Raw genomic sequence first — 26,238 nt, 5'->3', positions numbered from 1 at the left:
CTGAGTGTCATCATAAAAAGGTGTCCGCCTAATAGAGAGTCAAAGAAAAGGGCTTGCAAAACAGGGACTAGGTGTTAGTCATAGAGGGGTGTTGGATAAGAAAGAGTTGAAAATTTTATCTCCTTTAAGGGCACTAGTGTGCCATCCCTGAACCTCTCCCAGTAAAAAATACTCCAGCCAAAAATAGTTAGCTTTATCAATATCCCATAAGAACTAAAGTGGTTCCCCTGTCTCTGTCTTATACATTCTTAAGTCACTCAATTGTCAAAAATTTGAATTTTTAATGTCTGAATTAGCCTAATGTTCTAATTTATAACAGTAACAAAATAACACTATACATCCATTTCCTAATCTTTTTACTTAATGCCACATCAAAATATTTGTGACAAGATAAATAAGTTGATTTCTCTATGTACAAGTATGAGCAGATCAGATGTGTCTGTAAGTATTTTTTTATCAGCTACACAATAACTTTCTTTAGGTGATAAACCATTGTGTTTGCTGTTAAGTAGAATAATTTACAAAGAATATGAGCTTCAATTTAACATAAATTTAAACTAGCCTTGATCAAATAATATTTATAGAGTGATCAAAATATAAATGTTTGTTTGAGCACATAATTTGGTGATTTACTGTTTATCCTGCTTGTAGCTTGCTATAGACAGGCAACCCTAAACTTCTATATCTTTTTTTTAGGCTTTGAGAGTTGAATGGGTTTGATTCGCAGCAGAAATTCAACGTACCTAAAATAAAGCTAAAGTCAATTTTCTTAACAAAGCAACTAAAAATGTATGTACATAAAATGAGGAACAGAAAGTAATGTAAATAGTTGGTATGACCAATTTGCTTTAACACTACAGTGATTTATTTCAGTGGTACAAGCATATCATTAGGGGATTCAACTATTGCAATTGAATCAAAAGACTTTGTTGCATCTTAGCGAAAAGAAAAAATAACAAAGCAGAGAAAGAAAAGAGAAATGAACAGAAACGTATTACCAAGTTGCCCGTTCAAACAACCCATCAAATTCCTACACCTGGAGCATAAGGGCCTTCATTGGGGAAGAGGTTGATAGACAGAGCTGTACAGACGAAGCTGCAATTTTCAAGGACCACCTACCCTAGTTATTAGAAAGAGACTAACTTATCTCTATCAAATTAGCAGTTGATACTACTCTGACGATACCTAACAAGCTGAGGGAAGCTATATGTTGCTGCAGAAAATATTCATAATCCCCCATGGACAGGTTTTTGGCTTAACTCTTCCCTTCCTTTCTAGAAATTTCAGTTAAGCTTTAAACTTGTTCTGGTTAAAAGTATGACCTTTTTAAGACCACGTAACATGGCCATTGCTATAAGGGAAATAGAACCAAAAGAAATCCCTAGCTGTTCAATGCCCCATCCACTGATTGCATACACCTGGCGACTAGACATCAGTTCTTAGTGAGATGTAGATGTCAACCCCCTGTCTCTCCATGGGGTGTGTATTTTCTGGAAAGACACGTTGAAAAAAGGGAAAGAGACGTAGAGGTCACTGATCAAAGCACTTATGTTGCTCTTCCACAAAATTTTAAAGGAAATACTAAGCTACAGATTTATGCTTTTTTTACTGTATGTTTTCATGTTCATATCCCAGCCTTCATTTCTAGATACCATTCAGACCTTTTTACCTCACTCATGTGAGGGTGGGGTGGGGTGGGGGAAAGGTTACCTTGTTTCCTAATGAAAGCTATTAAAGGGGCAAAAATAATTACAAAATTGATGGTGCACAAAAGACCAAAATTAAATTTTTTGTGTCTTATTAAAATAAGATGCAACAAAGTGTTGAAGGGTTATATTTACAAAAATGATGTTGTACAAAAGACCAAAATTAAATTTTTTGTGTCTTATTAAAAATAAGATGCAACAAAGTGTTGAAGGGTTGAAATGTATTTTTTCAATTTTCAATGTGATTAGTTAAAGTTATCATTTAAAACTTGACAGTTTTAGCCATTAAGGAGAATGTAATTGTTGACTGAAGATTTTACTGGAAAAAAACAGATTGTTCTGATCTGAGTGATATATCAATATGTGTTGGAACTTTGCATGTAATAAATAACACAAACAAAACTTGTTATGTACAGCATTAAAAGTCAGTGATGTAAGAGAGCTGTGAACCTGAAAATATTCCTGGAATGTTGCCTGTGTGGTGAACAGTAGCTTGGGAGTTAAAACCAAAATCCATAAACTGTATACTGTTACAGACAGCAGTTTCTAGGTTTTCTTAATTGTGATGTTTGTTCCCTCTTTGACACAATAACATTCCAGAAATAAAAACCAGGGTGGATTCCGTGAAGACATCCCAACTAAGATATATTCTTTATAGACCATTGTTTCTCAACAATGGTCTACTGGTATGTCACAGTACTTAGGATTTATCTTAGCAGAGGATGGCCTTGTGACTTTGTTTGTTGTTATCAAACACGTTTGCGACAAGCATGTTAAACCTCTTCCTCTTTTGTTTCCTTACTATCCAGCAAAACGACTACCATTTTATGTGACTGTTCTGATGGTATACAGCCTCTGGGACCTATTGTCCTATGAGACTGTAATTTACAACTTGAGTCAGAAATACTGCAATAACTTATCGCTTTTCCTTGTGATTCTAAATCTCTCTTACAGTCCCACACACTGAGATCAAGTGTCTCTTTCCTTCCCTGGTTGCATGCAGTCTTTTCAGGAAGACGCTTTCTCCAAGGACATTCCACTAGAGTATTGCCATTCCTTTGCTGCTGTAAAGAATAATCTATTGCACAATATTCATTCTCTACACGTGCTCTGCTATTCCCTGATGTAGTAATGTCAGCACTATTATGAAAAGATGGTGACCTTTCAGGGCCAGTGTTTTTATCAGCACATCCAAGATCATGAGATGGCTGTGCTGAGTTTAGTTTGCTTAATTTGTTTTCAGTTGCTGTAGAAAGATGCGTTTTAACAGAAGGCCGCATTTGCCTTTTATTCCTTTGATAACCATTACTAACATACACACAATCATGTTGTCCACTGTTACCAGAAGAAGAAACAGCACTGCCTCGGAGCACTACGGTTGGAGGTGTACCATTTGGCACAGAATTGTTTTGATATTTTGGCCTGCTTTTCAAAGCTGTTACCCAGTTGACTGTAAAAACCAGAATAATAACACAAAGAAGTCCCAGTATCGTAAAAAGGGCAATTTCCAAAGCTGAGGAATCCTCACTGACAGCCTTTTCTGAAACAATTTCCATGGTGGGGTCATTCCTTTCTGGTATTCCTAGCCTTGTTTTGTGAGTCACAGTTGAAAAACTTGCTAGAGTGTTACTGAAAATTTCCTTTGTGAAGGATATAACAATTGGTGTGTCAGTGGAAACAGCTCTCTCTGTGTAGTAACAGCAATGTTTTCTTGATAATTGATTGTAAGAGTTGTACAACATCTCCATTGTTCTGGGACTTTTCTTCATTTTCTTGGAGATGTAATAGATGACTACACATCGTGCTGTTTTGGCTAGTTGCTTGTGATATTCGGATAAATTCTTTGGAAACATATCCCTTGCTTTACTGATCTGATTCAAGGTCCAGTTGTTTTCGTTTGGGGATGTTCTTGTCAATTTTGACTGCTCTCTACTCAGCTCAACACTGACAACGGAGGCATTAAAGATTTTCCTCAGCTGTTGTGGTGTTTTTCCTGCCAGAGCTTGCACAATCCTGTACGTTGACTTCATTTCTCTCAATTGATTAGATTGCTTCCTTTTCACTTTCAGTTTGAAGAGAACTGAAAGTGGATTATTGCTGCCATTTGCTGTGACTAGGACAAATTGGGCACTTGCAATGACTTCCTTATGTTCCTCTAAATACTGCTGAGTACTACCTTGCCCAAGAAACTTTTTTTTCAGTGCTTCATATTCATAGACAGCCCTCAAAATGTTTGGCCCCTTTTCCTTTAGACTCTCTAACCAGGATGTCTTGTTTCCATTGCCAAGGTTTACAGTGATATTCACCAAAGGAGCAGAGGGCACAAGGTGATTTACTGGTATCTCAGGGTCTATACAAGTCTTAGGTACACTAACGGATGGATAAATTTTCATAACCATGTTACGAGCTTTGCGGGCAGTTAACTCCTGATTTGAGAATCCGTTAGCTAAATGCCTTCGACCTTTAAGGTTATAAATCAGAGCAACAGTGTTGACAACGTTACATTTAAAAGGAGCTGGTAGTTTCCTAAAGACTTCCAAGAGCTCATTGCCAATGGAGCTTACCACAATGGTTTTGTTTGCTTCACTGCAGCTTGTACCATATTTTATAGAACCATCAGCGGGACAGCTCACAATAGCAGCTTTGTGTTTTGTCTCTGTTAAGTTGACAAGAAACCCAGTAATATTTGATAATTTGCACCCTGCTGTCCTTGATACAGCTGCCATTATGTTACATTGATTCAAATCAGGGAGAGAAAAAAACAGCTTGGCCATTTCCTTCATAAATCGTGTGGAGACTACATGGCGCAAGTCGATATCTGATGCAGTGTTGTACTTTGGGGTTGGTTGCTGAGGGCGCGCTCTTTCTGATAATTTCCTCAAGAATTCAACTGCTTTCTTATCATTGTTGAAGACTTTATCATGGGTGCTTGAGGGGGTTTCTTTTCCAAAGGCATTTTGTAATGAGCCTGGAAGGGAAAACAGTTGTATCACTACACAATGATACATTCTATTCATACTATACTCAACATGTAAGTTATATACAGTAGAACATCTCCATTGGGACACCTCTATTTAAGCGACACGTCCATTCAGGGGACACAAAAATACCCACATAATCTTTGCATTTTTTACCTCTTTTGAAGGGACACCTTTATTCAGGGGAAAGTGACACTTTTTCTGGGTCCCAAAACCCGGGTTTAACCTCCATTCAGGGAAGACCTTAGCACTGAAAAAGTGACTGACTGTAAAGAGGGTTGAATCACAATTATGGAAGCTTTCACAAACTGAACTATGTCACTTAAGTCAAAGTACTGAACTTGTGTGAATTCAACATATAATGTCGCAGAGATAAGTTGAAGATGATTTTTTATGTTGTCTTTGTTGGTTAATTATTAACAAGCTCCAGCCCTAGGGACACTTGTCTCGGTCCCAAGGGTGTCCCTTCAATAGAAGTTCAACTGCAGCTTTAGCTGTCATTTGGCGAGTTTGTAAGTTATGATTTTGTTAGCTGCTGAGACTCCAGTCAGAGTCTGTAGAAATTTTCACTGTAAGTTAGTTAAAGTTGTCAATAAGTGAAGTCTGTTGAATGTCATGAGCTATCTGTAAGGGACTTGTCAGAAATTAGCAGGGGGGGAGGGGGGGTGGGAATTTTAAATTTGGGTTCGGAAATTAGGTGACCCACCCCTGCAATGGGAGTGAAATTTGCTAACCCTCCCCTTGAGCTTGGTCTAAAATATCATGACCCTCCCCACCTTACAGAATTGAAAGAAAAATGTTCCAGGCTCTTTAAGGTGCAGGATTCCAAGCCAACAAGACAAACAAATGAACAAGAAAAAAAAGGAAACAAAAGCAAAATAAAAGCAAAGCAAAGAAAGCTAGGGCAAAAAGAATGGAAGCTAACTGCAAAGGAGCTATTGAAACCATATTACACCTCAGCAAGAATCGCATGATATTACAGAGGCTATTGGCCCATTATTTCTTCATTATGAAGGAAAAAGTGGGTTCCTCAAAACGCAAAGGCCATATATCTTTGAGAAGGGTTGTTCACCAATGAATCACAGGACATTATCAAGCAATATCTACGCTTCAACTTAAATGAAAATCATGATGATGATGAAAGTGATTGTATCAATGCGAAGCTAATAAAATAAGATAAAATAAACAAAATAAAATGCTGATGACATAAATGATGATGATCAAGATGCTCACAGCAGCATTGATGGTGATGCTGAAGACAGGGATGAAAAGGATAGCCAAAACTATAATAACATTAACAACAACATTATTCGTTATTGCAATAAGACTCTATAGCATTTTTATAAATGAAAAGTAGATGTTTGTTAAATACTTCACAGTTTATATCCATAATATTCCGTTGCTCTTTTTTTTTTTTACGAAATAACGAAATTTTGTTTTTCTTCTGTGGGTGAACCTCTACATGATCACGGGCATATATTTGCATGACCCTCCCCCTTTTAACGGCCCATTTTTCATGACCCCTCCCTTTTCTGAGTCTCAAAAACGTGTGACCCTCCCTCTGTTTCCACCCCCCCTCCCCCCCAGCTAATTTCTGACAAGTCCCTAATCTGTATATAGTATTGTAGTCAGTATAGTTAGTAACTATGATAAAATGTGACATTATCCTGCCTGTTCATTATTAGAGCCCAGTGGCTTCTCAAGGCTTGCTCCAAGCATCAAGGGAGGCATACTTGTCCTTTGATTGACAAGTCTCTAACCTTTGAATCTCGACTTGAATCAGAGACTGGAAATACTGGATTTTGTCCTGTTGGTGGGGGGGGGGGGGGGGGGGGCATAAAATGGAAACCCTTGGAACAGGACCAGAAAACAAAAAGAAAAGATACTCAACCAACATGAAAATCAGGGCTTAAAACCCAACCAACACCATAACAAAATAGGTTGGAGGCAATAACCAGTGTAATGGCTCTACCACCATAATACAGGATCCTGCCTTTAACCTTCTCAATTATGTTGGAAGAAAAATATGTAGTCAGCTCACACATATTATATGGTCTGTAGTCTTTTTGGCCTATGCTGTTCAGTGGTGTTTTTTTCTCAAATCTTCTTGATTTTCCTGTATGTTCCTATACAGTTGGACTTCCAAGATGCTAAGATTTGATACTGGTCCTGGAGGGGACGGGGGGGGTTGGGGGTACTCCCTTCAATTTACTATGAGGGTGTGCCACCATAAACCTGTTCCAGACAAACAGAGATGAATTTAAGGCCCTATTCAAGGCAATAAATGTTAAAATAGGAATCCTGTTTCAGACATTTATGACCAAAAAACACTGTACACATTATTACAGTGTACCCCAATATAACAGACTTCTATGTACAATGTCCTTGGTTTAACTAACAACATTATTTGCCTCGGTAATAGCAAAAGCAATGAAAAAGAACCTCAATACAATGAAACCTCATTATAGCAAACACATTGCCAGACTCTTGGTCCTTTGTTATATCGAGGTTGCACTGTGTCATGAATTTTATTTGGTAGTAAAGAAACGACAAGGGGGGCATAGTTTCGCGCCTTAACTTGATCAAGAATAATTAGGGATTATGGGGAAAACTGACCCTGTTCCACAGAGTCAGAAAGGCAACGAGCAGATCGTTATACATTTCTGGGAAACTGCCCACCTACCCCTCCCCTAAGCCAACAGTTTGCCCTAAGTGAAAAGTAAGTGTTAATGGTGGCTTAGGGGAGGGGTAGGTGGGCAGTTTCCCAGAAACGTATAATGATCCCAAAGAGCATACCCTGTCGATAGGATGCCAAATAAACAAAAAATCTACCCCCCCCCCCCTTCCGCGTATGGCCACCAAGAAGTCCCAACTAACGCACTTCATCAGTCACAACTAACTTTGATCTTTTGCATAGGTGTTCAGTTACAAGAGGTGTTCCCTTATGGTGTGGTTGTACAAGGAGGTTCAAACAAATTAAAGGGGAAAAAGGTAAAGGCAAAGAAGGTCACAAGGCCTGAGGTAAACTCTGTTACTCTAGAATGAAACAGTTAAGAATATTGTCAGTATTGCTACTCCCTCATGGATAAATGCTACAGTTGAACCTCTTTACAACGGCCACCTTGGGGACAGAAGAAAGTGGCCATTGTAGTGAGGTGGAAACAAGAGTCATTGTATGGATTTTTTGTCCGCCAGGACGATGAAAAGTGGCCGTTGTAGAGAGGTGTCGATAGTGAAAGTTCGACTGTAGTCCATTACAGGGTTAATATCTCTAGCTGAGTATGTCGCCAGTATTTGTTATGTACGTATAAAGAAATTTTGTTATTGATATAAATGGGGAATGGCACATGCACATGAAAGTCACAATTCGTGTCTTTTAAACTCTCCTAATTTCCTGTAAGTTAAGAAATGTTTTGCATGGTCATTAATCCTCATCAAATGTGAGATGAATCTGTGTTATAAGCTTTTAAACGTGAGAAAAACGTTCATTCAACTAACCTGACTGACTAGAATGAGGTTATGAACAAATTCCAGAATTACCACAAAGGGAAAATCCATTAAAAGGGAAACGCTTATAAAACAGATAAGGATTAAAACTCCTTCACGTAAAACATGATGTGAAACAATTTATTTGTCCACCTGTGGCCCAAGGTCAAAAGACAGCATAAACCAAAATTCGGAAAATGATAAGATGACTTAAACCGCAAGTCACCCTTAGTAGAGAACTTGAAAGAGTCAAATGAGTAGAAAAAAATTCAGGATTATTTCCCAAAACGACAACTTTCAGTGTAGGAAACAGACTGTCCAGTTGATCAATCACATGCTTGGTACTTAGACAATAACCCTTAAAAAGGCGAGTTAATCAGTTTTCAAGGTTAATTACATGAGAGAGACTCGGCCCGCGACATTGACTTGTACGTTTTCTGCTCAGTACAAGGTCCTATAAAAACAACCAATCTCATGTTCTGAAATCTTTTTTCCTATTTGCTACATTTGGCTCTCCTTTTTTTCAGAAACAGATCCCTTAAGTTAGCAAATACAATAATTGAACGCTTGCCAAGAGATCGTTCAAGAACAATCGGCTTCGACAATATCACCTTATCACAGCAACCTTTCTGAAATAATATTTTATCGGAAGAGAAAGGATTAAATAAACCGCGATCAGCGATCACGCACGACGCTTACCGACGAAAAAAGTAGGCAATCACGTACTAAAACACAAGTCTCACACGAGATTTTACCGTACATAATGCATATGAAAACTTTATGTGTGCAGCAATTCCGGTGGTAATGACACGCTGAAGTACAATTTACAAAAGAAAATACTTACCTAGGCTGACGAGAAGAAGCAAAAAGATGGTACTGCAAAGATATAATTTCTTTAAGCTCTGCATAACGAATCTTTTAAGCGTTTATACCTGTAAAGAACAAGGAACGAGATCAGGGTTAATCTTTGAACTCAGTCAGCGCTTTAGTGCATCGGTAGGGATCGTACAAATGCTAACCCAATTAACGCAAACCTTTTTTTCCGGAAAAAAAGGAAAAGCAAAAGTTGAGGTAACTAACAGATATTACATAACGAGGGAAAATGTTTCAGTTATTAACTAAGCGATCGAATCAAATATGAACTTCGTGAAAAGCATGTTGTAGAATTTCTGTCTAAAAATATTAAAATTGAAACCGAAAACCAAACTACCTCTTAACCTGTAAAGGTCGTCCGTTTGAGTTAAAAAAAAAAGAAAACCATGCAAATGTAAATGAAAGATAAATGAAATATTACGTGAAACACCCAATATACCCTTATATTACAGCTAACATTTTAAACAACAAATGCCTTTAATTGAAACTATTAAAAGCTATTTACTTGATTAATACTTCATAAGTTTCTTTGCGTATTAAAATAACTCATACTACAACATCGAAGAACGTCACAACAAGTCGTATAACTGAGTTAGTCAAGTTTAATTGGGATATGTAGTGTGGTTAAAAAGCGGCTACGTTTGTCAATCAATATCAATAAAAAGTTCGAGGATCGGAAAAGTTTTAAATGCTCTTGATGGAACTCGCCCCAAGACAGACTTCGCTGAGGCACGGAATGGCCAAAATATCAATAAAGTAAAAACAGAGATTAGTGCATTAGACAAAGAGGCATGTGGTAATTTACGCAGCACTTCTTCCTCTTTCAAAGAACAAACATTAACGATACATACAAACTAGATATACAACACATGTGAAGAAGGGTCGCGATCGCCATCGATAGGTTGCGCATTGTTTTTTAAAACATTACACTGAACAACATTAAATGTCGAAAGATGTGTTACGGTTGACCAGACATACAAGACAAAACATTCGACAGGCAGCGCGCGAGATTTTAGTCTGTTAACTATAACATATTTCTACTTTTGACCCCTTAAAGTCAAAATATTTTGAGTTACCTGCGAAGGTACTCTTAAAGACTCCTAGTAGGACCCTATTGGAACATACTAGAGGTTTATGATCACAGATTCCAACGCATCTTGTTGATATAGCAAGACGGGATGCGATCGACCGACATGTAAACTTTTATTGGCATTTTAGAGGTTTGCCTGTGGCCTTTTCGGTTAATTTATCGCTCGAAGTCGAGGATAGTCGAGTCGCCGAACCATTCTGTTTTCGTAGTCGTATTTTGCAAAGCAATATTCAATACGTCGTTTAGAGTGATCGTCTTCACGGCGCCCGCGCTGTTGACGAAACGCGAACTGATAAGATTGCACCAAATTAGAAAAAGCTTCCTCTCGAGACACTAACACATTGATGAACACATGTTACCTGGAAAGAGGCCTCCAAGAGACCCAAATTCAACGACATTCACGTATCAGAGCTCCCAGGGCGATTTTCCCAGTTGACATCCATTTCGAACCACAAGCAGCTGTCTTCGAACCGAAGCTTGGTGCTCTTTGACGTAATTGAATGATAATGCTTTGATTACCCTTGATTGACAGAACCGGATTGCTATAAGAGCTGGGTGTGTGACAAATGGCAAACTTATCAGAAAATCACGTCAACTTTTTAAAACCCATTTCCAGTTTTTTTTCGTGAATCGTGGCTTGCCAAAAAACAGGAGTCAAAACTGCCCATTCTCCATGCTGGCAAGCAGAAGAGGTTACAATTTGTGTAGTTGACTGTTGGTACACGATTTTCACAATCATTCCTTTATTTTCAAACGCGAAAATATTGTCACTGTTTTTCATCCAGAAAAATGCGGATTACTTGGGAATTTTTTTTTTTATCTTTAGGAAAGATAGGCACCCAGATGTTGGTCCCTGCCCGGCCCTCGGCCCAAACAAGTTTGCTGGTGACAGCGCACTTGAAACATAACCTTAGTTTCCTTTCCAAAAGGTTACACGCTCTGATTAGCGCGAATCTTTACTTGTAACGTGTTCACAATTTAGGTGATAGGGGGTGTAAGTTGTTCTTTTCGTTATTGTGTGTTCTTTGCATCTGAGCGCAAACGTTCTGTTTAATTAAGTTAAAGAAAAAAATGTCAAGTTCATCTCTAATCGGTGCCTAATTGCTCATGCCGTGGTTTCACTCCATCGATATTTTTAAAGCATGTAAGTTGACTCTAAGATTTTGATAAAGAAGATTCCACGTCGCTCAGGATTTCCTAGCTTGGTTATCAGAACTTGGCGGCTCATTTCACGGTCCATCTCACTGGTAGGGAGTTTCCTTTGTATCGAGCCAATCTTTCTGCCCAAATCAGGCCGCGAAAAAATCTCAGTAAGTGAGTGCCACTCACTGTGTATGACGAACTCGAACTTTAAAACTCGCTGTGATCACAGATGTGCTTCGTCATTGATTCGGAAGGCGATTGAATTTCTTAGGGCTCCATAAGGTCCGGCTATCTGACTGAGCCGCATGGAGTTGGTGTAGTTCAATCCGGCCTCATTAAATATCTCTTGTAGCCAGGATTGAGCTAAGGGGGCAATAATTCTAACTTGCGGCAGATGTAAAGGTTAAGCTGGGACAAAACTAACTGACCTGAGAAAAACAATAACAGACAAAAGAAAATATACTCACAGAAAAGAGCTCGGAAATATAAGCAAGCGAACCTTCTGGTGCCTTCGGGTTTTACACTTATTATTGGTGAGAGAGCCATTAAATAACAAAAAGATCAAGCGAAAATCAATCAATCTTAAGTCTTTTGCATTCTCTAAGTATTCTAATCATAACATAGGCGATATACACACAAACAGTGCTGACTACGGCAGCGTGGAATTTATTTCCACGCGGATAAAGTGAACAATAGAATTAACTCTCAAAGAAATTTTAACGGGCAAAATCCTTGAATTAGCACGTCCTAGGTAAACAGTTCTTTAAAACGAGAGAAAAAAAGAGAAAAAGAAGGTTTGTTTTGATACAGACAGACTTGCCGCAAGATTTTTCAAAGTAGAAATCTGCAGACTGTGATGGACAGACCTTGGGCAAGCTAGCAATGATATCGTAAACTGACCAAACGATTCCTTGAACTATTTAGATCAGCAGATAAACAGTCCCCCTAATCGTTCCCAAAATGGGAGAGGAAAACAACACAGACTTGACGCATAAGGAAGGTATCTCTTGGGCGGCGAAATACGCTCGAACTGCATGACCCAGCAGCAGGTCACAGCCAGAGATAAACGTTTATAGGTGTTCCTTATCGGCTCACTCGTCCAAGCGAAGTACCGTTGATAACACATCTGCCTTTGAAAAGGTGTAAACTAGTAAAGGTTGGGTTTCACAACTGCTTGTAATAGTAGGCGACGATGAGAGAAAGCTTTGGCAAGGTCATTTGTGCCAAAGCGAAACAGAAGATAGATGTACGTGATTGCAAGCAGAAAGTGTTGATGAAAGATAAGTTTAAGTGGTACAGAAGGTAATTAGGTGTAAAGTTGACTAAAGTCAGTTAAAAATTTTTCGCAACATTCAACAGTTTTAGATGGTGAAGGATACTTGCCATGCGCAGAAACCAAAGATGGTTCAATTTATATGAATCAATCAATTTTTTTTGTTCAAGTCAGTCCAATCTTTCAAAAGTTCAAAAATATTCTTACAGTCAGTCAAGAACTTACCAACAGAAAACGTTTTTTTCTAATTTCACCGCAATATTCCGTGTAGTATATTTTATATGTGCGGTCAAATCTCGCCCTGTGAACAACTCAATATAACCGAAACCGGCGGTCATTATAACGGGCCTCTAGCGCCATTTTGAACAGTTTAGACACGACAAAAAAAAAAACCTTCCTTACCATTTGTGACCGTAGTGATGCGCAACAGATATAGCAGCGAGCGAGACGTTTAATCGAAAGAACCTGACGTTTACTGGACCCTTTAGACAAAGTCAAATCAAAGTCAAACGCGACGGATCATAAAGTTAATAACGACTTTGTAACTCGAGAGTAAGTTAGCCAGGTCAGCAATAGCACGCAGCTTGGGATTCTGGCATCGTTGTAGTTTTTCAGTAATATTGCCGAGTTCTTCGCACAAGTTGTCAGCTCGCGTTGATTATACGTCTATGTCCGTCCATCAGGAGGGTGAAATGTAGCTTAATGTGTAGTGCCGTGTGTCTTATTCAAGCTGGTCAAACTTGCCTTTTCGCGTGATTTTAGCGCCCCTTTAATATAACAGGCAAGACAGCTGCTGTATAAAAAGAAAGAAAAGTCAAGTGGAATTTTGAAAAAAAGAAATATAAAAGAGTCCGAGAAGGCTAAGCTTGGATCAAAATGTTTAGCATGTGAAGAGCTCAGTGGCTTCATATTTAAATCAGGCACTCGAGAATCTCGGAATTTTTTCATGCCAAAAGCGAACAGCCTGCCCAAAGTGATTCACTGTCCTCTTAAAACAGCTCGCTCGCGTAAAGGTTTCCATAGAATGGGTCACGTTAACATGAGAAAGATGTAATCCTTAAATCAACGCTGCCAGGACTGGAAGTAGTCGTTAATTTTAATCGTGCAACTGTGGTCATCCCTTGTAAAGGGAAATGCTTATCAAGGTCATATCTACTGTTAATCTACAAAGGTTATATCATGCATTCCTCATCAGTAACTCTTAAGCCAATCTAGATTCTATCTTTGTCAGTTTAGGTTGCGAAATTCGCGTGATCCGCCGAACTCTTTACTTTTCGCGCTCTCTCTGAAGTCATTTAAGTCTAAGTCCTAGAGTGTTGAATAGCTTGACCAGTCTTTATACCACTAGTAGTGACTATCCGATCAGAAGTGTCCATTTTAATAATACAGGTTTCAAATTGACAATAGAAACGGCTCTTTCAATCAATATAATCTAGAGAGGACACTGAAGAACGGCAAGAACCAGCTTTAGGTGTCCGTTTTAGGGAGGTGACTGCCTCATAGAGAGTCAAAAAAGAAGATTGAAGAACGGCAGGGACCAACTCATAGGTGTCCGGTTTAGGAAAGTGTCCGCCTTATTATAAGGAGACAAAGAAAATGACTGAAGAACGGGAGCAACCAACTTGAGGTATCCTTAGGAAGGTGACCGCCTTATGCAGGGTAAATAAAATGACTGAAGAACGACAGTGATCAACTCGAGGTGTCCTTTTTAGGGAGGTGTGCGTCTTATAGAGACACAAATAAAATGTCTAAAGAACGGCAGGGACCGACTCTAGGTGTCCGGTTTCAGTAGGTAGATGTCGGCTGATCGCCTCATAGAGAATCCATGAAAGTGACCGACTTAAGGTGTCCGTTTTAGGGAGGTGTCCTTCTGAAAGATGCAAAGAAAATGACTGAAGAACAGCAGGAACCAACTCTAGGTGCACGTTTTAGAAAGCGGTACATCTTAATAAGAGTTGCCCGTTATTTTTTTGTTTTATTTTTAGAGTTACCCTTTAGAAAGGAGGTGCCTTTGGATTAACGGAACTGGCGAAACTGAACCCGGAAACTCAGAGAAAGAAGGCTTACCAATAGTGACACGAGAGCGGGTGTTTGGGTGGCCATTATTGTAGCTCATCAGAACGGCGTAACAAAGATAGAGGCTCCACTGAGGAAATACCCGCACAGATCATGGCTCATGGCTTTGGAATCCAGAATTCATGATCAGCTCAAGGATTCTGGAATCTTGCTAATGATTGGAATCCGGAATCCAGTACATCGAGTCCGAAATCCGCAGCGTGGAATCCAGAATTTAAGACGGTTTTTGATTACCTTACTCGGGACGAAACTGTAGAATGACAAGGAAAGCTTAACTCTGATTATTTATAAGTTGCATAGTCAAAAACAGTTCTTTTTGTTAGATTAATCGCTTTACTATCCAACCGGTTGCATTAGAGAGGTATATTGTGAACTTCTGAGGTAGCCTGAAAACTCCAAAAAGTGGTCGGTAGACCCAATGACAGGGTTGTTGGATTAACAAGGTCGTAGAGTAAGGAAATGAAAGGACTCAGGCCAGAATAAACTACTGGTGTTTGAAAGCACAATATTAACCAGTTGGTGGTATTAACCCTTAAAATCCCGGAGGGGGACCAACATAAATTTTCTCCTAAGAGTATCATATAAAATCAATATTAAATGTAATGAGAATTAATAAAAAAGTCGCAAAAGGAAAATGCCTTGATCTTTTTTACAAATTCTCTTACTTAATTTGAAGGAAATGTATGGAGATTAGCCTGGAGATTTTTTTAATGGATATTGAGTCTTAAAAGGTTAATGAAGTGCTTACATGGTAGAAGTCTATGAAGATTTGCTGGTAGTAGGACACGGTTCATTTGCACCGCATGTATGGCAAAATAAACCTAGTGTTGGGACTATAACCCCTCGAAAATTTGTTATAGGCATTTTGGGGAACTCGTCTTTTAAGATCTTCATTATTTGTTGCCAGGAGGAGAGTGACGATGCACTTGAGTTTAGAATCCCGGCTACCAGAGGTTTTTTGTTCGCTTTAAAGCTTTCCAGGTTGACGAGGCAAAGAGGAGTGAGAATTTCCGGGTGTGGCACTCTGTCCAATAATAAGCTCCCGCGAAAATAACCCCTTCTCACTTAAAATGCAACCTTTAAAATCCTTTGAACTGTTTGAATTTAATCTAAGGGTTCAGGAAGCTAAAAATAACACGGATTTTTTCTGCTTAGATCCTGTTTTGCGGAGATGCAAAGCCAACAGTTTATGAATGATATTTATGTCAGTTTTAGGGTTAGTTTTACATCTCTTAAATTCTTCTTGGGTTTAACGCACTTTGCGCACGATGAGGACACTAAAAGTTACCCAGAATGATCGTTTTCCTTCTTAAGTCCAAAGAGCATTTCATATTAGATTTGATCAACAACGAACTAATCTTTCAGGAGATGCTTTGGAAGATGGTTATAATACACCATATTTTGAAACAGTAGGATAAATATAACAAAATAAATTTGAGATCACACGACCCCGTAAAAAGTTAAAATAAATATTCAAATGAATCATGTCAAAAATAACATTTTTATCTATTGTATGAATAGCTCTTGCAAGGGGAGCGTTACACTTGTAGATTTTTTTTGTATTTCTGCCTTTGATGTTTTGATTCGATTAGTTCAGTGGTTTTAGGCCTGAGTGGATATAATCTCCATTTCCTGACGTATATTAGTAACGACTCGTCGAAGCTCGGAGGCTTGCATTCGTAGGGAACGTTGAATACCTAACAATTCCTAACTAGTGATTTCAGAGTTGCACTGATATGTTAAGGTATTTTAATACCCCTTTAAGCAGGCTACAATCTTGGAAAACGGAAACTAACACTACCTTGCCACCCCTCAAATGCAGATGGGAAAATGGCAGGTTTTGCGTAGGTTTTGCGTGTAGTGGTCTTCGGGCGGATCCTTCATATCAGTGCCAGGAGAATCGAATTCCTTTGTCTAAGATTGTAATGGCAACAAGAAGGCTATCCTTTGACTTACAAAAACAGAGGAAAGCTGTGGAAAATGGCAAACATACCTCCAATAATCCAAGTAACGTGCTTGGAAGCCACATCGGGGGTAAATTTCAATCAAACAAATAAAGCCTTCCAATAATCAGTGATAAACAATGATAACAGGTTTTAAATGTTTTGCGGAAATGACGGAATGTCCATTTTTTTCAAGGCTTTCTACAGAACATGCAAAATGGCACTCGCTTTTTAAACTATTTCCCTTCTGATCCTTCTGCGGTAGAACTGTGCTTGTGTGAGAAATAAGGTTTAATGTGGACAATTATCAGAGGCACATTCCTTTTCAAACGTTTCCTGTCAATTATCATTTTGCTTTGTTGTTTCCTGATAACGGATAAACACTGTATCTGCCCACTTCCTGTTGTTTCAGCGACGTGGGAGTTCGATCTCTTTCAGTTTCTGCAGTCCTTGAGGTAAGTCATATTTCATATCAAGTAAGAAATGAGTTTGTTTTTGCATCATACATATTGATGTTTTTGAGAATCAAATTGGAATTAGGGAGTAAAATTTTTAAACGATGTAGTTAGCATGGAGCGCATACCCGGGGCCGGAGATTTGAGTGATATATTAGAGAGGTTAAACATCACGTTTACGTCAAACGGTAAACACGAATTTGTACCACGTGACTAAGTTTTCTCTTTGCTTGTCATTTACTGTTCATTATTTCTACACCTAAGTTGGTAGTTTCACCGCAATTTTTATCCATAAGAATTGTGTTGAGCTGTTTTTACTAGCTCATTTTCTATTTTGAGAAATTCTCAACTTGAATCTGACGTTTGCCGTATGCGTGAAGCTTTTAATTTTATGGTCTCAGTGGGACTCCCGGATGAGGGCAATGATGCTTGTCGTCTCAGTCGCTTAGGGGTGTAAGTTGGTCTCACTTAAGGTTTTCAGAGCGGAAATTGAAGCTGATATATATATTTTTTTACCGATTAGGGCTACTGATTCCCGGGGGGGGGTACTCCCATATATGGGCTATATAGGTACGTGCCGCGAAATAGGGTATGGTTTTTGAGGTTCTCGGTCCTTAAATAGGGTATCTTTTTTGACCATTTTGTTTCTGTGTCCCTGGTGTGGTCCTTAGATAGGGTAGCTTAATTGTGCTATCTAATACTGGAGTATGAAAACGCCCGCCGGTTATGATTGCATATTATTCAACTAGGCTTATTCTAGTATTTTATGCTTGATGCTATACATCCAATGTTACAGAGAAGAAATAAAGTTTTCCTTTTCATGCTATTAATAATTTTGTTTTTTCCTTGAATAGGGTGTCATTTTTCGGCATTGGGCCTTAAAAAGGGTATCAGTTTTCGCTTTCTTAGTCCTTAAATAGGGTTAGGGTTCACGAACCTTCGCGGCACACCCCTATCCAAAATTCGTGGGAGTACCCCCCCCCCCCCCGGGTACTGATTAGGGAAACGTGCAAAGAAAAACGTACAAAGAAAACCAAATGCCGTCATACTGTGTTAAAGACAGAATTTCATTTCAACATCCCTCGCGCAATTTAGATCACTCAAGATCCAGCAAAGCTCTTGTTTTGCCCAGATTGGTTTCCCAATATTTTTCCGACAAGCCTCTCTGTCCCTGCCTCACGGAAGTCAACGTCCGCCCGGGATATTGTTACAGGGTACCGTATTTCCTCTAGCCTGTGCCAGGCTCTCAGATAGTATTACTGAACGACTTTCCACACCACCATCTCGGAGCCTGGAACAGGCTATATTTCCTCAATAAAACGCTCCTAGCATTTGTTTGAATCTGCATGCAGTATATGTGGGATCGTTATGTTTATAAGGAAGGATTAGCGTTTATTTGGGGCACGCCGCAGGAGCCGATTACCTGAGGCACGGGCTTTAACTAATGGAGAAAATACGATATATCCTTTTTGTTACCGGAGTCTCGGGCGGAGTCGTGAGCTCCTGAAATATGCTACAGTTCCCCCCGGGGGGAGGGGGGTACACGATATATCCTTGGGTAGGAAGGTGGGGCCCGGCCCCTCATACCCTAACGCTGTCTGAGACAAAAATCGCTGATTTTCCTACCCTGTTTAAGACATTTAACCCGAAAACATACCCTATGTAAGGCAATATTAAATATCGAAACTCCTTCTTATTTAATCCATGGGCAATCACAAAGCTATTTACAGCTTGATCAACAGAGTCACTCAGGCTGTTTATCGTCCAAGAAAAGATACCCTGTTTAAGACAAAAAATGATAAAATCGATACCCTGATTAAGACAAAAAATGATAAAATCGATACCCTGATTAAGACAAAAATTGATAAACTCGATACCCTGATAAGAACAAAAAATGATAACATCCAACCTCTTCCCCAGGGCTTTTCCCTTAAAAAATGGGTTTTTAAGGGAAAAGCCCTGGGGACGAGATTGGATAACATCGATACCCTGTTTAAGAGAAAAAATCCCGAAAAACACGACCCTGGGTGGCTGCACGTGCCCATTAAGCCCTTATAAGGGAGTACCCCCCTCCTGGTACAGTTCTAAATTTGGTCAATGGCTCTTGCCCGGGGGAGGTGGGGGCGAAGTTACTCGGTTTAATTTTTGCTGGGTATGTGGCGCTGGCCTCTTAGAACCCCTACCCCATTATAGTCTATTCTGTGGCAAATATAGACCAAATCTTAGTAACTTTGGGAAAATACATTTTTCGCGATCACAACTTTCCGTTTATGCATCTGCTTTATAAAGCCCTTAAACTAGGGTCATCCTAAAATGAATTGACACATTAAACTTAGTGAAGTAAAAATCTTCCCATTTTTAAATCCCTACCTACCAGAATTTTCTGATCCCCCAACTCCCGAAAATTTGCGATCCCACTGTAGTAACTCTAATGAAAATGCAACCTCATTACAGTCAAACCAGGCGTGAAAATGCATGCGACCCCTTCCAGCGGCATATCCCCATCAGCCTATTACTAGGAAGTACCCCCCGGGGGCTCTTGGTTTGGTTGAATGTCAACGTAGAGAAAAGAGTACCTAAATTAATGGGGGTGCCCCTAACGGCTGCGAAGGAGACACCTCCCCCGTCACAACCCGGCAAGCGAACGCCAAGGAGTTCACCTTGAGTTCATTATCTGCGTGGGCCTGAAAATGCAAAGCTGAAAAAGAAGCGGTTTGCTTTCTTTTCGATTTTTGTTTGATTCGCTAATGGGGTATAGTAATAGTACTTCATGAATTCTAAGCTCATGAAGAAACGTTGAGTGTCATGTCAATTGCGACCGCAAATGAAATCTGGTGACGTCAATTTAGACTGCCCCGACGAATTAAGCATGCCCAACCTCTCTTCACGGGTACAAGTAGTGTGTAGGGGAGGGGTGGAGCACCGGACACCCACACCACCCCCTTCCCCCCCCCCCCCCCCCCACACACACACACACACACACATAGTTTACTCCTTGATCACCCTGCTCCTAGCAAAACGAGGTCAAGTCACGTGGCTGAAAATAATGTAACCCAACTAAACGATAGAAAGTCAAGTGGCATTTTCTTGTTTGATTGTATTTTCCATGTTTTGAGCGAATGCCAAACCCATGCTGATTAAAATAGTAAAATAAGTTGACCTGATCATAGACAAATGTCAATCCGTCTGGGAAATCTGCACTTAATCTTATTAATTCGGCATAAGTTGTTATATAATGACGTCATTGTCTGAAGAAACACAAAGAAAAAGAAGAAATACGACACAGAAAGATAATGATTTCGTGTGAAAAAATCATCATGTTCATCCTACGGGTTCCAAAACTTTTATAGCTAAATATCCTAAGGACAGATCAACTTTCATTTTGGAACATTGTATTCTGTAAAAAGAATAGCTCTTATATAGCTCCCGTAGAGACGTACTTATGAAGCCTTGCTCTCATTTGACATGACAGTAAATAATTCAAAGTCCTAAGTTGCTGCCAACTCAAGAATTTAAAACTTGAACTGCCTGAAACGCTGAAGACTTTTAAAGATTTTAAAATAACTATCAATTTTTTCGTATCCCACTGCGAGTAACTTTTTTCTTGACTTACTGTGATTACACCAACCTAAGTCTTGACAGTTAATCCCGACAATCAAAGGGAAAGGATGTGCCACAGGCTTATATGATAATTGCCCGTATTCACTTTCAGTTTCCACTGAATTCTCAAATGATTCGGCAAACCTCCTCCAATAGATTCAGTCTTTTCTAAGTCCTCTAACACTCGTGTGAGAAGATGGATGTGTTTGTAGAGAATTGAAGGGCAAAAAAGTTTTCGTTTATTCACCTGTTAGCCAGCTTAAAAAGGAAATGTGTGCGCAAGTAAAAGATATTAGTTTCTGATTGGCTTGTTCGTGTGCATTTCACAAAAGATTTAAAATATATACGGTTTATTTACAAGGAACCGAGGAGATAAATGCCTTTTCCGGATACAGCTGGAAATCTCGAGTTTCTTTTCAAAGATTTTAATCGATTCTCTTTTGTTTTTTGTTGATATGAGATGAATAACTTCGCGGAGTTGTTTTTACACGGAAATGCTTAGTGTGGCTACTCTGGCTGTTTTGATTATAAAAGACGTTCAGTCCGTTAATGGGAAGAAAGAATTTTCCGTGTATAACTGGAAAAAAATAAAACAGCAGAAAAAACTTGTGTAGGAGGTCCCTTGAATCCCCCGTCTTAAAATAATAATAATCATTATCATCATCATCATCATTAATAATAATAATAATAATAATAATAATAATAATAATAATAATAATAATAATAATAAAAATAAATAAGTCTTCTCTTCCCTAACGGATACAATGAACCCTCGATATAACGAAGGGCGATGGGACTGGCAAAATTTGCCCACTATGATGAGGTTTCCTTATATCGAAGTTCTTTTTCATATATTTTACTATCACTGGGGTGAAGAAAATCGTTGGTTATGCGAAAACTTCTTTATATAGAGGTTCGTTGTATCGATGGTCTATTGTACTATCGCGACCAGCTGCAAATATAGATCAATGTCGCTTGTGTTAAGATATGCCGTTTCCGTGTACGGGTGAGCGGGGTTTATTGCCCTTACCCGTAGCCTGCAAACAACCCCTCCACTTGAGGGAGCGAGAGCCACACGCGAAAGGACACGAGAGTGAAAGTGGCGGGAAAAGAAAGGGAGTCAAAATTTCATGAATGATGTTTCTCAGTTTGCGGGCTTTTTTTTTTTTACATCTCCTAGACTTTTCTTGGGTTTACCATATTTTACGCACGATGAGGAGGCTAAAAACATAGCCAGAATGATCATTTTCCTTCGCCGCTCGCTCGCACCTTCTCTCGCAGCTCGCTTCTCTTGCCATCCATGATCATTGGAGAACTCGCTCGCAGGCTACTGTATCCGTGGCCGTAAATACGACCAGACGACTGCTTACCCTATCTGGGAAATCATGGTAGCCTTCTGTTGAACTGTGTGCCAAACACCGTGTTCGTTTTCTTCAATCTCGGAGATATAAATCCGAGGTTAAATAAGACAAATAAAGATGATGTCTGATTTTGTACCCGTAGGAAACGGTGTATCATACGCCCCGTCCCCTCGTATCTATTCCTATTTGAAAACGCGGATTTTTCTGTCGCGTTTGGCCTACCCTTCAAACGTATCCCGGTGAAAACGGTCAACGAAAACGCATCTTTTCAAAACTTCTCTACAGAGTGAAAATTTTTGAAAACACCGTTTTACTGTTCTCGTGAGGATGGATGAAAACAGTTACGTCATGGTATCGGATACCAGCAGGAGCCTGATACCACTGAATGCACATACTCCCAAGAAAGATGGTACCGTTTTCAGTCACTTTTGCGTTTTCATGTGTACGGGCAAAAAATATATATCTAAAAAAGCAACGTGTAGACGCGGATTGATTTTTTTGAAAAAGGAGAAAAAATCTTCAGTTTCAAAGGAAGGGGCCTAATGTCGCCTGAAGCCGGGCATTTAAACCCGGTTGCGAGCGAGATTTTTTCACTTTCGCGAGTTTGTAGCCTTCAAGAGAAATTATTAGGCACTTAGGCGTCGTTTCTCTATCTTAAGAGTATCTTCTTCAGTAATTTCGTGTTTTTATCCTTCCGTAATAAATAATGATCAGTTAGATGACATGCCTTAATTAAGGGGTGGTACGTTGGCTGTATATGAATTGCTATCCTCTCTTGTATGAATCTAAGTACCGTATTTCCTCGAATAAAAGCCAGGGGCGATTATTCTTTTTTTCGCACCAAAAGGGGGAGTTTATTCGAGGGAGGCGATTATTTCAAATTTGGTTCCTTGATTAATTTTCAGTGTCAATATCCTCGACGTCAGAGCTTGAATCGTCACTGATGAGTTTTGCTGTAGCCTGCGTGCAAGCTCCCCATTTGGGGGATATCGTGAAAAGTAGACGCGCGAAAGGAAACGCGGCCCCTCGCGCCCTTCCCGCTCGCTCACGCGTTCTCGCGCTGCTCGCTTCGCTCGCCCAAATAGGAGAGCTTGCTCGCAGGCTACTTTTGCTGCATCAGACTCCACTTCAGCTACGTTTGTCATCCAAGTTGTCAACTTGTTGTTGACTTGATAGGGAGAGGACAAAAAAAAAAGAGGAGAAGATGGCGAGAGGGGTTGAGGGCGATTATTCGAGGACGATTATTCGAGAAAATACGGTAAATCACCTATACGGCTCGTAATACACTGATACGTGTTTTTGGTTAAAGAGTTTTTCATCGTGTTTAGCCTTTTAAGCAAATCGTAACGGTGCAGATCTAGATAATGGAAGTAAAGTCTTGCGTAAAAAAATGGATATACGGGAATGGATTCATTAGTGATTCGATAACATATGACATGAGAAAGTTTCCCGACTGTCGATTAGATCATGTCAGTAACTAAGCATTTTTCTCAAGAACAGGTTGTCATTAGTGTACTAAGCTGGAATAACACGAGGATACTCTATCATATTTAGCTTGGTTGAAAGGAAAGAATTTCATGGCAGTATCTCATTAAAGGATCTTAAACACACGTTCTAACTAGTATAGTCAGTATATTTGAAGAGGAAACGCCAAGTGCAAAGGGAAGGGAGTGTCCTTTTTTTATCATGGCTTTGGCTTCCGCCAGCAGCAGTGCCGTATCCTGTAGGCATTCTCTCTTATCATGTTATTCAATGGGCCAATTTCTCACTAACCTGGCCTTCTTCCAACCGACGGTTTATAAATGTCTCGCAGGTAGTAACAAATTTATTATGTGACTAAAGATGAAGCGAATCCGGCGTTCTGATCGACGACTCGAGTGGGAAAGATAGGTCTCTTTTGCCCGCTCGGGATTTCCTGCGTTGGTCCCGCAAGAAAAATTTCTCTTTTTGTCCTTTTCTTGCCATCCCTTATTGACCAAACTTGTTCGGTCAAGGTGGCCTGATTTTTGCAGTAAACAATTTTGGTCGACAGAGCATGTATCCGAACGCACGAGATGTCTCTCAACTCAAGTGCACGTTTCCGAGTTGCGTGTTTCAATGTCAAGTGCATCTCATATAATTGCTCATTCTATTTTGATTGGAAGCCGGAAAATCCGCAGTTACGTAACTTGCAGACTCGTTTAAGACGAAAATCAGGGGCACCCAACGAGAATATAGTTCAAAAACACTTAAACATAGCATTGTTAAACGTATTTTAGTATTTAAAAAATAGATATAGGCACAGTTTTATCCCCTAAAAATTTTTCCTCTGTTCGGATTTCCTAGTTGAGAGTCTAGTGATCCGAAAATTATGGGGATCAAAAGTTACCTTTTCGAAAAGTTCAGCCAGAAAAAAGGCTCCCGAAAATTATAGGTGACCTTTTTGTGGTAATAATCCGTTAAAAATGGGCAGTTATACCATTTTTGAGATGTTCGAAAATCCTAGGAGAGGCAGGCAAGCAAGAAATTTTACAACAAATATTGCGAAAATTCTAGATCTGAAATCGTCTTCCGAACAGATATTTTCGGAAAATTGACGTTGGTTGCCCCTGGAAAATGGGCTTCGAAATATCGTGATCGAACTAGAAAACACCCCTAGAGCGTTTTGTCTAGGCGCTTACAACCCTTACATGATTAGCATATTGTTTTTGCCGACTGAATGGGTAATAGTTGCCTAAAAAAGTCACTGGTCTTTTTATATTGAAATCATTCTGAATGCAGGGGAAAAACAAGCCAGTCTCGCCCGTCACTTCGAGATTTCCCGCGTTGCTTCCTCAAGAAAAAGTTCCCTTTTTGGCCATAAAACAAATCCCTTATTGACCAAACTTGGTCGGTCAAGGTGGCTGGATTTTGGCCTCGTTATTTTTGGCGTTTTAAAATACACGTTTCATTGCGTGTTTCAGTGTCAAGTGCATCTCATATGATTGCTCATTCTATTTTGGTTGGAAACCGGAAAATCCGCAGTTATGCAACTTGCAGATTCATTTAAGACGAAAGTGAGCCTCCAAATATCGTGACCGAGCTGGAAAACACCCCTAGAGCGTTTTGCCTAGGCGCTTACAACCCTTACATGATTAGCATATTGTTTTTGTCGACTGAAAGGGTAATACTGTAGTTGCCTAAAAATATTACGAGTCTTTTTATATTGAAATCGTTAAACTGATTGCAAGAGAAAGACAAGCTAGTTTGAACTGTAGGTTTAGTATAGTATTGCATAAGATTCGATCAGTTGTTTCAACGGGATTTGAATTTATTGAGCCAGGATACAGTTGGTGATTTATACCAGATGTTGCGAATCCTAAGAGTTCAATAGATATAGTGAATGGAGTGTACAGTTGTGCAACACCCCATTCGATTCGACGTGTTGAGCGGAAATACAAAACTCAAGAGATTCTAGCAGTTACGAGGTTAGAAGCCAGACAAGCTTTTTTTAGCTTATCGAATTCGAAAAAAAAAAAACGAAAGCAACTCAATTCCTCTTTAAACCGTTGTCTTTTTTGTAGTTTACTTTGTGGTTCTATTAAACAAAGCTCTTTAGGTTAAAAGCCCAGAAAAACACGATGCCTTAATCCTGGGGATGGGGGACTTCCCATATGCCTATTGAAAAGGCGGGATGCTGAACATCCCCTTTATGAGTGTACAAAGGGTGTTTTGGTATCGCTTAGGGTAAGCCTACGATTAGAGGGTGTGTGTGAAGAAGAACGGGGGCAGGGGGGGAGGGGGAGAAAGAAAGCTCCCACTGACAACACCATCGCAGTTGAAATAAATAGTTCATATTTGGTTGTCTGTTTTAGAATAGTTTCCCTTAAGGAAACGTCAGGTTAAGCTTGAGATCTGCCCGGTTAACTCCTTTAGGATTTTCGGGGAACATCCCTCGGTCTTTCACTTATGAGTCACCCCTCGGGGCGTCCCAGTGAACCAATATCAGTTTTCTGCTAAGGGACTGTTCGTTATTTATGCCTAAGGGGGGGTCGGTGATTTTCAAGCAATTCAGGCATATGAAAAATTTACCCCTCCCCGGAAGTGGGTATTTTAAAAAATTACCCCCCCCCCGTTTATGTGACAGGCCCAAAATGTAACCCCCCTACCCCCACCCCCCTCCCCTCAGGACGCGACGTGCCTCCGATTGCGAAATTGCGTACAACACGTGTTCTGGCCGGTTGCCGATAAACCAAAATCCATTGCAATTGATTTTCGTAAAGGCGAAGAATCTCT

The 26,238-nt window shown here is 39.7% G+C and overlaps 1 protein-coding gene across 1 annotated transcript; it reads right to left on the bottom strand.

The window, feature by feature from the left end:
• Positions 1-261: 261 nt before the first annotated feature.
• Positions 262-10,630, bottom strand: LOC140951734 (uncharacterized). The gene is made up of 3 exons (XM_073401056.1): positions 10,493-10,630; positions 9,015-9,102; positions 262-4,674 (listed from the first exon to the last, which is right to left on the bottom strand). Exons 2-3 carry the CDS (start codon positions 9,076-9,078, stop codon positions 2,480-2,482), a joined length of 2,259 nt encoding a protein of 752 aa, XP_073257157.1. The 5' UTR covers positions 9,079-9,102; positions 10,493-10,630; the 3' UTR covers positions 262-2,479.
• Between the last annotated feature and the right edge of the window lie 15,608 nt (positions 10,631-26,238).

The sequence above is a fragment of the Porites lutea genome, chromosome 11 (genome assembly GCF_958299795.1).
Source record: "Porites lutea chromosome 11, jaPorLute2.1, whole genome shotgun sequence".
In the NCBI taxonomy this organism is placed as follows: domain Eukaryota; kingdom Metazoa; phylum Cnidaria; class Anthozoa; order Scleractinia; family Poritidae; genus Porites; species Porites lutea.
The sequence above is the reverse complement of the archived record's forward strand: the minus strand, read 5'-3'. Positions and strand labels throughout refer to the sequence as shown.

Bases quoted from the DNA above. Each gene is read 5' to 3' on its own strand.
- LOC140951734 (XM_073401056.1), bottom strand. From the start codon at position 9,078: ATGCAGAGCTTAAAGAAATTATATCTTTGCAGTACCATCTTTTTGCTT. The intron at 4,675-9,014 runs GTAAGTATTTTC...TTTCCCTTCCAG, and splicing joins GCTTCTTCTCGTCAGCCTAG to GCTCATTACAAAATGCCTTT.